Below are 13,548 nucleotides of genomic sequence, written 5' to 3' on the forward strand. Positions count from 1 at the left end.
ATATACAGCCCTGGTAGGTATCTCTCTCAAGTTAATTTGGTAGAGTTTGATTCTGTCGGGGGGGCCAGGGGCATGCTGTTTTGTTGTGTTGAGAGAGAGTGGGAGGGATGGGGTAATGGTGACTGACTCTTTGGTTTTATCATGTGATGCATTGCATTTGCATTTGTGATAAAGCGGTTCTCGTACTTTCACTGTATTTATTTATCGAACTCTCTCTTTCAAGTGACCGCTATTCCCAGTACCTCACAGCCCAGGTGATTGACAGCGACGGTCAACCGATCAAGAGCACCAAGTCCTCATTCTTCGCCTCCCTTTCCCGCCTCCCTTGGGTCCCAGCCTATCGTCTGCAGGAAGGGGGAGGGCGGAAAGAGGAGTATCTGTGTCCGAAGGCCGTCTACCTGTTCTCACCTGAGGTCTGCAGCCTGCTGGGGACTCACGTCAGCTATGTGGACATGAACCCCAGTGAGATGACCACAGCTCTGGGTAAGAGACTGTGCGTGTGCGTGTCTGTGTCTGTGTCTGTGTCTGTGTCTGTGTCTGTGTCTGTGTCTGTGTCTGTGTCTGTGTGTCTGTGTGTGTGAATCTAACATCAGCTCCCATCTCCTGTAGGAATGAGACACAGCATCTCAGTCGAGGAGCTGATTGCCTACCTGAAGAAATGGTGTGTCAGAACCAACTCAGCCATTGGCCCTGAGGGACAGAAACAGGAGGAGGCGGAGGGGTCAGAGTTCTCCTCTACAGGACAACACATCCACAGCGTGTACTCGTACCTGCACAGGAACTGTTCCCAGGCCAGTCTGAAGGAGCTGTTCCAGCACTCACCAGCTGTGTTCATAGAGTTCCAGAGGTATGGACTGCCCTGACAATTTGTCACAAAATGCTTTACAACGAACAAGATAAACAATATCAACACTCGACCGTAGACCCCCCCCCCCCCCCTAAAAAAGCAAGCCAGGGAAAATTCTCCTAGGGCACAGTGGCATATAAAATATTTAAAAACTCCCTTTTAGGGAGAAACCTTAGGGGGAACCAGGGTCAGAGGGAGGCCAGATAGGGCCAGATGGAATCTTCTGGAAAGTTTTCTATTCAATACTTTTGTCCTTTGCTTTACAATGGGGGTTCAGTGTGAAAAAGGAAATGAAAGTCCATAACATTGTACAATAGTCTTTTCCTGAGGTTACAGCCATGCCTAAACAAATAGGATGTTGACAGTTGCGTTATTGAATTTGCGAGTCATGAATGAGTATGGAAGAATATTTGTTGACAGATGGGATATTGATGAATATTGTGTCTGTCCCCAGGCGTGAGGACTGGTGTACCGGAAGGTTCTACCACCTGAAGGAGGTGTGTTGGAGCGACCCGACAGGCATGTTCCAGCGGTACCGTGAGCTGACCCGCGCAACTGACAGCACCGTTCAAGAACCCAAAGTACTGGCTCCCTTCTACAGCCATCTGGACGGCATGAGAGACCTCTTCTCCAGGGTACTCCCTTCCTCCTCTCACCTCCAACAACTCCCTTTCTAAAAAAACATCATCTGCCCATTTTAATTGAATGTAAAAAGTACTGTACTTTTAAATACATTTTTGCTCCTGAAATCACTGAGATTGATTTTGTGTGTGTGTGTGTGTGTGTGTGTGTGTGTGTGTGTGTGTCTGTAGTTAGGTGTGGAGCCCAGCCCATCGATGAATCAGTATGTGGGTCTACTGGAGATGGTCTGTTCGTCCTGTCCTCTCCCTCCTGCAGACGTACTGCAGGATGTGTCTGTTCTCTACGCCAGACTGGGTGAGTCAGTCTGTCTACCCTCCCCTCCTCTCCTCTCCTCTCCTCTCCTCTCCTCTCCTCTCCCCTCCCCTCCCCTCCTCTCCCCTCCTCTCCTCTCCCCTCCCCTCCCCTCCTCTCCTCTCCCCTCCCCTCCTCTCCTCTCCTCTCCTCTCCTCTCCTCTCCCCTCCTCTCCTCTCCCCTCCCCTCCCCTCCTCTCCTCTCCTCTCCTCTCCTCTCCTCTCCCCTCCCCTCCTCTCCCCTCCCCTCCCCTCCTCTCCTCTCCTCTCCCCTCCTCTCCTCTCCCCTCCCCTCCCCTCCCCTCCTCTCCCCTCCTCTCCTCTCCCCTCCCCTCCTCTCCCCTCCCCTCCCCTCCTCTCCTCTCCCCTCCCCTCCTCTCCTCTCCCCTCCTCTCCCCTCCCCTCCTCTCCCCTCCCCTCCTCTCCTCTCCCCTCCTCTCCCCTCCTCTCCTCTCCCCTCCTCTCCTTTCCCCTCCTCTCCCCTCCCCTCCTCTCCTCTCCTCTCCCCTCCCCTCCTCTCCTCTCCCCTCCCCTCCTCTCCTCCTGTCTCCGCTGTTCTTCTTCTCCTCTATGTTCTGAAGATGTATTGCAGGATGTGTCTGTCCTCCATGCCAGATGAGTCAGGCTGTCTGCCTTCTGCGCTCTCTCTCTTCTGTCTCTGCCTCCTCTGCCTTCTCTGTCTCTATGTCTCCTTTCTCAATATTCAATTAAATAAGCTTTATTGACATAGTAAGCAAGCAACAAACATACACACACACACACACACACACACATTGTTCATTGTTTTTTCTGCGTCCCTAGCTTGTTTCCCTATTCTCTTCTCCACTTTTTCTCTTTGTCTCCCTCCACCTCCCCCCTCTGCGTTCCCCTGAGTCCTGCTCTTCCAGGGTTGTTGGTTTATTCTGTCTCTGTGGTCTCTCCCCCTCCAGCGGACAAGTGTAAAACACAAGACCAGGAGCACACCACTCAGATCAACTCCAGTTACTGCTCCACTCTGAAGGGTGAGGAACACACACACACACACACACTCAGATATACATCAACTCTCTAATACTACTCCACTCTGAGAGATAAGGAACACACACACTAAAGTATAAGTTGGAAGAGCAGTTATTTATTTCCTCTGGTCTGTCTCTCCCCTCCCCCCGCCCCCGCCTTCCACAGGCATGTTGTTGGATAAGAGAGTGTTTCCTACCAAGGACAACTGCTGGGTGACTCTGGCCCGCAGACCCATGATCCCTGACAGCAAGGAGCTGGAGAAGATGTTTAAATCCCACAGAGAGGTCTGCCTGCTCAACCTGCCCCCGGCAGACAAGAAGACAGCCCCCAGGACCAAGGCCGGACCCCCACACCGTACGCTGCTGCTCACTACCCAATACATACAATTACGAGACTCTGTTTAGACTCTGCAATTTGGTGTTTCAATTGTAAGCCATTTCGACAAGCAGCACGTCGTAATGGTGGAAGTCACCGAAAATGACGGTCTCTCTCTGTCTGTCTCTCTCTCCCAGGTCGGCCCGCGGTGGGCGAGCGAGCCGGTGTGTTCAGCGAGGAGGACCGGACTCTGTTCCTGGAGATCTGTGGCGTGCGCCGGCTGTCCCAGTGTGTCAGCACCGAAGCCCAGACGGAGAACTACAGACCCTGCCCCTCCATGCAGGCCCTGGTCCGCTCCGTGGTCCCCTACATCCAGAGGTTCCTCTACCACCACGACGAGCTGGCGGAACTCTACTGGGAGCTGCAGGAGAGCCACGTCTCCCAGAGCATCCGGCAGCTCAGCTACGGACAGGTAGCGAAGCTCACTGTGGAAGCTCGCCTTACAAAACCTCACTCTCACACACCTCAATGAGAGACCTCAATGTGTACAGTACACAAACCTCACATTCAGTTGGGTTCCTCACATTAGAACCTCGCCCTGGAACCTCACTGAATATTGAACCGAAAATCAAACCTTACTGCATTGTGTGTTGTGTTCCATACGTTATTGATATACAGTCATGGACAAAAATAGTCCAATCATTTTGTCCAGTCCATTTTTGGAGTTCTGTGAGTCAGTTCTGTGAGTCAGATTTGGCTTTTTTTCCTCTGCTTCTTTGTGTTGTTCCAATGCAAACAAAACAAATAAACATGTGAATACCAAAGCATTTGTAATTGCCCCCGCCCCCCATCCTCATCAGCTGTACGGATTTTATTGCACAGCCCTAGTATGCTGTACATCTGCTACTTGAGCCTGCTGTGACTGTGTTTGGCTGTATGCAGGTGGGTATGCTGTACATCTGCTACTTGAGCCTGCTGTGACTGTGTTTGGCTGTATGCAGGTGGGTATGCTGTACATCCGCCACCTGCTGACTGTGAGTGAGGAGGAGCAACCGGTGGTGGAAATGGAGGACGTCATCTGTCTACTGAAAGACAGGAAGGAACTCTACATCCAGAAAGACCATCTCTCAGCCAGGCTGGACATCTGCAGGTGTGTGTGTAGTGTGTGTGTGTAGTGTGTGTAGAGTGTGTAGTGTGTGTAGTGTGTGTAGTGTGTGTAGTGTGTGTGTGTGTGTGTGTGTGTGTGTGTGTGTGTCTGTGTGTGTGCGCGCGTGCCCGCCTCTACCTAACCTGTAATAGGTTAAACAATGACATCAACTGCTTGATCTTTGGATTTAGAACATCCCAATATGATAAATCAAGTGCTTTCTAACTGTATGTGTGTGTGTGTGTGTGTGTGTGTGTGTTTGTGTGTGTGTGTGTGTGTTTGTGTGTGTGTTTTCCAGAGAGCTGGCGAAGCTCTTCTGCACTGAGAGTAGTCACAGGAAGGAACTGGTTCTTTTCCTCGGTGGCCTGGTGACCTCGCTCAATGTAAGTCATGTCACTTCCTTCAGCATGTCATCTCTGGTCATCAGTGATGATAGCCAGGCTAGGTGTCATCAGTGATGATAGCCAGGCTAGCTGTTATCAGTGATGATAGCCAGGCTAGGTGTGGGAGACCTCCTGGGAATAAGCTTTTCCCCAGTAGAGAGACGTGCAGCGGGCGGGGGTGGGTGTGCTCTTTCAGGCCCCTGAGAGGTGCGTCTGTTGCGGGCAGAGACACCTGCTACCTGCGGGGACCACCAAGACAAGGTCACGCGTGCAACGGGAGAGAGAGACGCATTTTCAGGCTTAATAACTAAAGCATCCCCGGTGTTTACAGTCAAAATAAAAATTCCCATTGATCAGTGGAAAGGGTGAAGGCTAACCAACGTTAAAATGGACTGGATAGGTGTTTCCAATCGAACGTGGAAATATGAAAACTATGAATATGTCAGTTATTTCCATGAATCCGTTCTATAAATTCCCAAGTTCGTTCGGGCTATGTTTTCCAGTCACTGTGTCATGTGTTTATACAGCATGGATATTACGTGCCTAATGCCTGATACGCACACTTGTTACTTGCCGCTTTCATAATTTGATGAAAAGCTCTTCTCCGCTGGAAATAATTGCCGGCTGGTCCATGAAATATTAGGCTATCTGTTTGAGTTTAAAATAAAAGAAAATAGCCCACCTAGCAGTTATTTTAAGCTCAAACAGACAGGCAGCCTAATATTTCATGGACCAGCTGCCAATTATTTCCAGCGGAGAAAAACTTTAGACGGGATACTGTCATTTGCCTACCTTGTTATTACCAGGCAGTGACAATAGACAGTCTATGGTCGCCCCTAAGCTTTAGCAAATATATGATGGTTGACTTAACTTAATACTGTTCAGCACTTGAGGTTACATTCAATGCATGACTTGTGCTATACAGGCTAAATAAAATTATGAAAGCGGCAAGTCAGCGTCTTTGAGCCCCGGAAAAGTGCTATATAAATACAATTAATTATTATTATTAAGTGTGCGCATCAAAGGCATTAGGCACGTAACATCCATGCTGTATAAACACATGACAACCGTGCATTATTTCCCGAACTTTGCTTCTCGGTCTGTCAGTCTCGATAGGAGGAGAACCGGATGGAGTCCGTTCAAGGCTGGTTATCTCACCCGTTTTCAACGAAAGCACCCCGGGAAGGCTAAGTTCGCATCAACGCGCACCAGCAACCCCCCCCCCCCCCCAGGTAGCAGGTGTCTCTTCCCGCAACAGACACACCTCTCGGGGGCCTGAGCGCACCCCCCCCCCCCCCCCCCGTTGCCCGTCTCTCTACTGGGTAAAAGCTTAAAATCTCTCTCTCTCACGTCTCACGCACACGCACACACACACACACACAGCACACTTCCGGGCAACTCATAGCTCAGTCTCCCTCTGAACTTTGCACTACTGCATTAGAAACACAGTCAGGATTTCTGTTCTGAAATGGAGGAAGGGCTTCTGGGCCAAGGCTCAAATTAGGCCTGAACTGAGATATTTCCCACTGTTGTTCTGATTGCGTAACATCAGCATGTGGGACATGTTGAGGGCAGGGGAGGCTGGTGATGGCAGACATCGGAGGACGGGCTTGTATTGTAATGCATTGGAAAGGAATGAGGAGCGGTATCATACCATACCATAGAGTCTAGACTGTCCTCCGATTTCTACATCCATCAGCCTCCCCTGCTGTATACTGAAGTCTGGATTGATTTATTGCATGCAAGATTACACCACACTGTCACAATAAGCTGGCAAGAATGATCTGTTATTACCAGACGGTCTTCACAGATGTGCAGATTTGGGGTGTTTATCAGATTTGGGGTGTTTATCAGATTTGGGGTGTTTATCAGATGGTCTTCACAGACCTGCAGATTTGCAGTGTTTATCAGATTGTCTGAATCTCATTTCCCCGCCGCTTGTTATCAGTCCAGGGACCTGATCAAACGGATCATTCTAGAACATGGTAATTAGGTCATCCATGTTATAATGAGATGAAATCTCTCGGATGAACCTCTGATGGGGAGAAATTTCCCCTCTACTGCTTGTGTGTGTGTGTGTGTGTGTGTGTGTGTGTGTGTGTGTGTGTGTGTGTGTGTGTGTGTGTGTGTGTGTGTGTGTGTGTGTGTGTGTGTGTGTGTGTGTGTGTGTGTGTGTGTGTGTGTGTGTGCGCGTGTGCGTGTGTGTGTGTGTGCGCGTGTGCGTGTGTGTGTGTGAAGGGATTAGAACACTGAGCATACTCCAGGCGTGGTGGGTTAATGGTGTTGGTTTATTAGCTATTAGGTAGGAGCTATTTACTTAAATAATTAACAAGATGAAGAAGGCAACTTTTGTGAAACCTCCAGAGGTATGGAGCAGATCATCTGATAACTTGTCTTACGCTGGTCAACTCATTCACTGCCACGTTCCATTCAATAGCGTTTTTTTTATTCCAAGCGGTAGAATGAACCTGTCCTCTGATTTCTGCCACTCCTGAGTGAGTCCCTGTCCTAAGGGTATAGTTGAGTAACTGTTAGTGTGTGTGTGTGTGTGTGTGTGTGTGTGTGTGTGTGTGTGTGTGTGTGTGTGTGTGTGTGTGTGTGTGTGTGTGTGTGTGTGTGTAGGATCCTGCTGCTTTGAAGAGGTTCCTTAACAAAGAGGACATCAGAGAACTGCCCAGTGACGAGGAACCATGGGAGGTCCCAGAGCCTGTGGTCCCAGAGACCAAACCTGAACGAGGTACACATACACACACACATACATACATACATACATACATGCATACACACACACATACATGCATATATACGGTACATACAGCATAACACCTCAACTGAAACATGAGGAGCTTCCATTGACTGTACAGTAGCATACCTGCATCTCTCATCCAGCCTGTAAGGAAGCTGTGAGACAGACTACGTGTTAGCCATGCTTTACAAGGGAGGCTAGTGGAGGCAGAAATCAAGAGGACGGCCACACGTGTTTGATTCCATCCCTCATCCCATCCCATCCCTCCCAACAATGAGCCTGTCCTCCGATCCCTGCCCCCACCCACCTGTCCTGTGTAACACTGCTATGGAGAGAGCAGGAGACGGAGACCTTGGAACAGGAGCTGGTGGTATTTCTCACGCAGACGGTGTCCCTGAGATGACAAGTCTGCACTTTCTTCTACGGCGTCTCTGACGCTTGCCCCTATTTCACCATATTTCATAATATGTGCACACGGCACACACATACACTCACACTCACACACACACTCACACACACACACACACACACACACACATGCCCTTAAACAATTTGAAGGCTTTCACACACACACACACGCACACACACACACAGCCCTCAGACAAATGTATGCAGTGTTGTGCATATGCTAATCTGGGTCTGTTTGGTGACATGAAAGAGCAGCTGTTGCCAGGGCTCAAAAGACTGAGAGGAGCAGATCTTTCAATACACAGCAGAGCTTGACACACACACACACACACACACACACACACACACACACACACACACACATTCAGACAGCCATAAGGATGTATACGGCTAAGTTAATGACATTTGACAACATCCCTACCAATTGGCTGGGGCGGCAGTGGCTCAGGAGGTAGAGCCATCGTCTAATGATCGCAAGTTCTGCGGGTCGAACCCCGGCTGGCCACTCGTCGAGGTGCCCTTGAGCAAGGCACTGAACCCCTAATTGCTCCCCTTGCCTAGAGCATAAAATACCAAATCCCAACAATTGACTGACCAGTTGATTGCATGGCAATAAAACAAGTATTATTATTACATTATATTATTATATTATCATTATATAATTACAATTACAAGGCTCATTCACTTCAACCATGACAACTGGGTTCGAGAGTAAGAGAAAAGGTTCTCTGGGTTTTATAACATGCATGTTGTGTACTCTCTCCTCTCCTCACTTAACTCTGGGGCTCCAGTGTTTTCAGTAGGGCAGAGGGCCGTCAGTGCCCCAGAAGAGGAGCCTCGCCCTGGGCAGCAGGACGGAGAGCAGACCCTACAATGCTGGCCCCCACGATCCTCCCTCTCCAACACCGCAGCCATTCGCACAGGTACGGAGAGTGAGAAACCCAACACTAGACATCAACACTTGTGTTCTGTACGTGTGTGACTGGAATTGTAATATATGTCCTGTATGTGTCTGTGAGCACATTGTGTTCTTCTGTGTTCTATACATGCTTGTGTTATTGCATCTACTGTAGTGTGTGTGTGTGTGTGTGTGTGTGTGTGTGTGTGTGTGTGTGTGTGTGTGTTTGTGTGTGTCCACCCAGGGGGGGCGGCAGCAGGTGTGGTAGAAACAGTAATGAAGATGTGGCCCCCGCCTGCGGAGCCCAAAGACAGCCTGAGAGACCCAGAGAGAGAGCGGCCCCCCAGAGAGAGCAGCCATAACGCTGCCCTGAGTCTCGGCAGCCATGACGGCCCCCCCAGGCTGGGGACCCTGGATCGCACAGCGGACCACCTCTCACCTCACAGAGACCACCCGGCAACCGCCAGCAGCAGCACACACCCAACAGGTCAGACCTTCTAGAACCGTCTCTCTGTTATTCACCACTAAAAGATGGTTTCATGGTCCCGAAGCATAGAGCCCCCGCCGCCTACTTACTCCTACGACACTCAACATCGGGTCCCCCTCAGATCTACCAGAAAGGGATTGGACTTGGCATGTTTTTTTGTTTTTTTTAAACCAATCCTAAAGGTCTTTGCACACCAATGCGTGCGTTTTCGCATACGTATTTTTTAATCCGTCATCCGAAAAAAACGTCACGCACAGAGACCTTGCACACCGGTCCGTTGCGGAGTCCGTTGCGTTTTTTTACGTTGCGAACTTTCGCAATATGCACTCTACATTCTAAATGCTTGATTTAGCAAAAGGTACAAACAACTGAGAGCAATATAACTAAAGCCAAATGGTAGACCACATCAGTAGAATGTATTATCAGTAGAAAAGTACAATAAATCTTTATTTCTTTTAACAAAGCGTGGTGTGCATCTCCTGCAGTGTGATATCTGTAATCATACCATGTGTAGACTCTCCGCTCAGGGTTGCCAGATGGGATTGAGAATTTCCAACCTAACCACAGTCTAAAAACTGCTAAATCCACCAAAAACCAGCCAATCTGGCAACCCTGTCTCCGCTGCATCAGAGTCTACTTGCTGAGCAAAATAGGCCAGGGTTTGTCAAATCCTTTGTTGGGCATCTCGTTTCTTAAGTCCTGGTATATTGTGGCATTTCTTTACTGTTTGCCATCTGGTCTAGGAATACCCAGGGAGACGCAGACAGCAGAAGTAGAATAGAATAGTAGAATAGAAAAAGAAACCGCTATAACCATGCTGAATGATGTACCTGTATGATGCACTGGCAGTCTGTCACAGTGTGCACCTGCCCGGACCCTGCCCTTCTGCCTGAGTTTGAGTAGGATGCTGCCCAAATGAATGTTATTGTTTAGTGATGCTGCCCAAATGAATGTTATTGTTTAGTGCCGTACGCTTTCGTGGTATTATATTGTGTGAATTATCATCTGTATGTTGTTTTCTTTCACTCGACTAACCGCCGAGATAATACTTGAGACATGTACTTCCGTAAGCATTAATCCAACTGTCCTGCAGTTCTAATTTGACGATGTGTCCCTGTCTATACCATGGCGGAGTGGTCAATAACAACTCTCAAAAGGCTTTTGACGGACGCGGAAAACGCAGAAAATCGAATCGGAAAACGCAGAAAATCGTTAATTTTTTTAACGGACGTAAAAAACGCATTGGTGTGCAAGGGCCTTAATTGTTGTACAACACACAGAGAGTGGTGTGAGAGTGGGCCAGGCCACAGACCCCGCTCTGCAAGGCTCCCCTGGGAGAGGAGAGTCTGAGGGGGAGATGTTCAACGCTGCCAGACCCAGCCAGCACCCTGGAGGGCCAGCCCCAGACCGGCCCAGGCTAGCCCAGCACAGGCCGGACCCAGACCCAGACCACCACGGCCCAGACAACCAGCAACAGCAGTAAGACCTCTCTGACGAAGCGGACATCTATATAGTAGACTTAAGTAAGTGCTTGTGTGGTCTGATTATTTCATTTCTCACCATTATCTCTGCGCCCCCTCCTCTCTCTCTCTCTCTCTCTCTCTCTCTCTCTCTCTCTCTCTCTCTCTCTCTCTCTCTCTCTCTCTCTCTCTCCCACTCTCTCTCTCTCTCTCTCTCTCTCTCTCTCTCTCTCCCACTCTCTCTCGCCCTCTCTCTCTCTCTCTCTCTCTCTCGCTCTCTCTCTCTCTCTCTCTCTCTCTCTCTCTCTCCCCCCCTCTCTCTCTCCTCAGCCCCCCCTCCTGTGGTACGGTCCCTGATGTGGTGGTGTCCAGTGTGTTCCAGAGAGCTGGAGGAGGAGGGGTCTTCGAGCAGCGTCCTCCCCTGGCTTTGGACTTTCCTCTCTGGGATAAATCCCAGACTCCAGAGGCTTTTCTGGAAGACCTGGAGCTCAACTGTCAGAGACCCACCACAGTGAGTCTATTTAGTGGATTATTTAGAAATCCACAAACAGACATGTCTCCCGTTGCACTACATGCCTACGTGACAACAATGTTTATGTTTTATTTACATTTATTTTTATTATACTAACCCTAATTTTATTTACATTTAATATTAGAACAAAAAGTTCCCCACAGGCCTAATCATTGTCATCAAGTTCGAGGCCTAGTATTATGCATAGTGAATTTGCTGCTTGAATAAGAAACAATAGATCACAAAAAGTAGCAAATACATTTTGATTTGATTTCAAGCTTAAAGACAGTGGATGGATTATACGGAGGATGGAGACAGAGTTGAGAGGGTGTGATGTCCTCTGACTCTTCCGCAGGTTTCGTTCGCGGACAGCCCGGACACGGCTGCCATCGGGGCGTGGGGTGAGCAGCTGGTCCACTCCTTCCTCACTCACTGGAGGGACAGCAGGGACCCCGGGCGTCCCACACACATCACCTGGTACAACCAGCACGCAGAGAGCGGCCGACCCAGCGACTTCAAACTCACCTTCGACCTCGAGGAGGGGGAGCAGCCAGGGTCAGGGGAGGGACAGGGGAGGAGAGGAAGCAAAGAGAAGGAGAGCGCAGGGAGAGAGGTGTACGTGGAGGTCAAGTCCACCGTAAAGAAAGACCGGTCCTTTATCTACCTCTCTGCCAATGAGCTGGACCTGGCATTGAGAGAGAAGGAGAGGTATCACGTGTTTCGAGTGTACAACGCAGGAGATGCTCAAAATGTCCGCCTGTGTCGTATCCAGAACCTGGCCCAGCATCTCCACTCAAAGGAGTTGGAGCTCTTCATGTTTGTCTAGGACCAATTGTTTAGGTTTTCGTGGTTCAAGTCTGTGGAAATAATGTTTCTCCTTTTCGTTGAGTACAGTAGACAACCTTTTATTCTATTTCATTATGTTAAGGTCTGAAAACACTGCAGCTTGGTTATTTTTGACCAGTTGTCATTTTCTGCAAAGAAATTCTCAATATTTTTATTGAATTCGAATTTGGGAGAAATGTTGTCAGTAGTTGATGTTCATTTTACTCAAACACATACAGTACTTATAAATGGTAAAACCAGAGAAATGTATAATTTTGCAGTGGTCTCTTAATTTTTTCCAGAGCTGTATATGTGTATTCCGTCCTCTGTGTATGTTAGGGATAGTTTTATATGTTTTAGCTCTTGCACTATCTAAAGAAGAGACATGTTCACACATTTCTTTCGATACCTTTTAAAGTACCATTTTAAATGCACTGATTTTTTTCCTTCTTTTTCTGTTCTAGTTTTTGGAGAGATGTAAGTGATCTAAGTGAACACATGGATATGACATGTTGTGATGTTTGTTCAGGCCCCTCAACATGTGTTATTGTGTGCAAGCTGTACCTTTCTTTAAATCAAGATGATAGTCAGGACATTCCTTATTCAGTAATTCAGTCCAATTTGTTTTTTCATGATTATACAGTTTTTAAGAAGAGATAAAATACTAGTGTTTGGTTGTTTATCATAGTAATTCTCCACAGTTCAAATACTGAGTAACCACTGTTGATGGTTTTTATTTTTATTACATCTAATATCATTCCTTTGAAAAATAAAAAATAAAAATGTTTCCCTGTCTTCAAATGTAATTTTTACTTGTTTTATTGTTTTGTTATCATGTATTCTTTCTGTGGACCAGTCTTTGAAGAGCAATTACAGACCCTGAGCCTGGATGCTGTGCCTCACCGAATGCTAACACGATGTTGCGATGACGCAAACACACACGCACACACACTCCATCTCAGAAATGAAAAGAGCAACCCAAACGATTTCTATGAGAAATGGGGCTCAATTCAAATTTGTTATAAATTCATTCCTTTCCTTCCTTCCTTCCTTCTATCTATCCTTGAGGTAAACTGTGATTAACCATTGTCAAAGGAAGGGCTCCACCAATCCAGTCAGGTCAGAGGTTGAGGTTGGTGGGGTTGTGGCAGGGCAGGGTTCAGACACACAAGGACGTTTCAGTTGCTCTGCCTCGCTGCAGTGGTAGACATCCAAACCCTGAGAGAACTGTGTGTGTGTGTGTGTGTGTGTGTGTGTGTGTGTGTGTGTGTGTGTGTGTCATCCAGGCAGTGTCAGAACAGTAGAGGCCTCTCTGTACAGGAGGATTAAGTGATTATGTCTGTGGGTGAAGTTAAATCATGTGGGAGCGGAGCAGGCTAGACGGAAGCCTCGCCGATGATCTGCATAAGGCTCACAATGTTCCGTACTAATGATGACCTTACGTTCACAACAGCAGACAGGTACACTCACACACACACACCTAGCTGGCGAGGTCCGAAGCCCAACCACATGATTTCACTTGTGGACTCATCTAAAAAGCCTGTCAACACCTTTTCCTTTGTGACAGGCCAGGATATGCCTACTACGAA

General features: G+C 48.3%; 1 protein-coding gene across 1 annotated transcript in view; it reads left to right on the forward strand.

Annotated features, from left to right (window-relative positions):
- Window positions 1–12,650, forward strand: part of LOC308167937 (uncharacterized protein) — a 53,332-nt gene extending 40,682 nt beyond the window's left edge. Inside the window, exons 33-47 of the mRNA XM_080542416.1 lie at window positions 224–483; window positions 610–847; window positions 1,302–1,482; window positions 1,745–1,787; window positions 2,710–2,781; window positions 2,945–3,133; window positions 3,292–3,566; window positions 4,096–4,244; window positions 4,540–4,624; window positions 7,247–7,361; window positions 8,570–8,701; window positions 8,921–9,163; window positions 10,444–10,642; window positions 10,954–11,134; window positions 11,490–12,650. Of these exons, the coding sequence (XP_080398542.1) occupies window positions 224–483; window positions 610–847; window positions 1,302–1,482; window positions 1,745–1,787; window positions 2,710–2,781; window positions 2,945–3,133; window positions 3,292–3,566; window positions 4,096–4,244; window positions 4,540–4,624; window positions 7,247–7,361; window positions 8,570–8,701; window positions 8,921–9,163; window positions 10,444–10,642; window positions 10,954–11,134; window positions 11,490–11,960 (2,833 nt within the window). The 3' untranslated portion in view covers window positions 11,961–12,650. The remainder of the gene's footprint in view (window positions 1–223; window positions 484–609; window positions 848–1,301; window positions 1,483–1,744; window positions 1,788–2,709; window positions 2,782–2,944; window positions 3,134–3,291; window positions 3,567–4,095; window positions 4,245–4,539; window positions 4,625–7,246; window positions 7,362–8,569; window positions 8,702–8,920; window positions 9,164–10,443; window positions 10,643–10,953; window positions 11,135–11,489) is intronic.
- Window positions 12,651–13,548: the final 898 nt, after the last annotated feature.

Source organism: Nansenia antarctica, assembly GCF_963989245.1.
Source record: "Nansenia antarctica genome assembly, chromosome: 11".
Lineage (NCBI taxonomy): Eukaryota > Metazoa > Chordata > Actinopteri > Argentiniformes > Microstomatidae > Nansenia > Nansenia antarctica.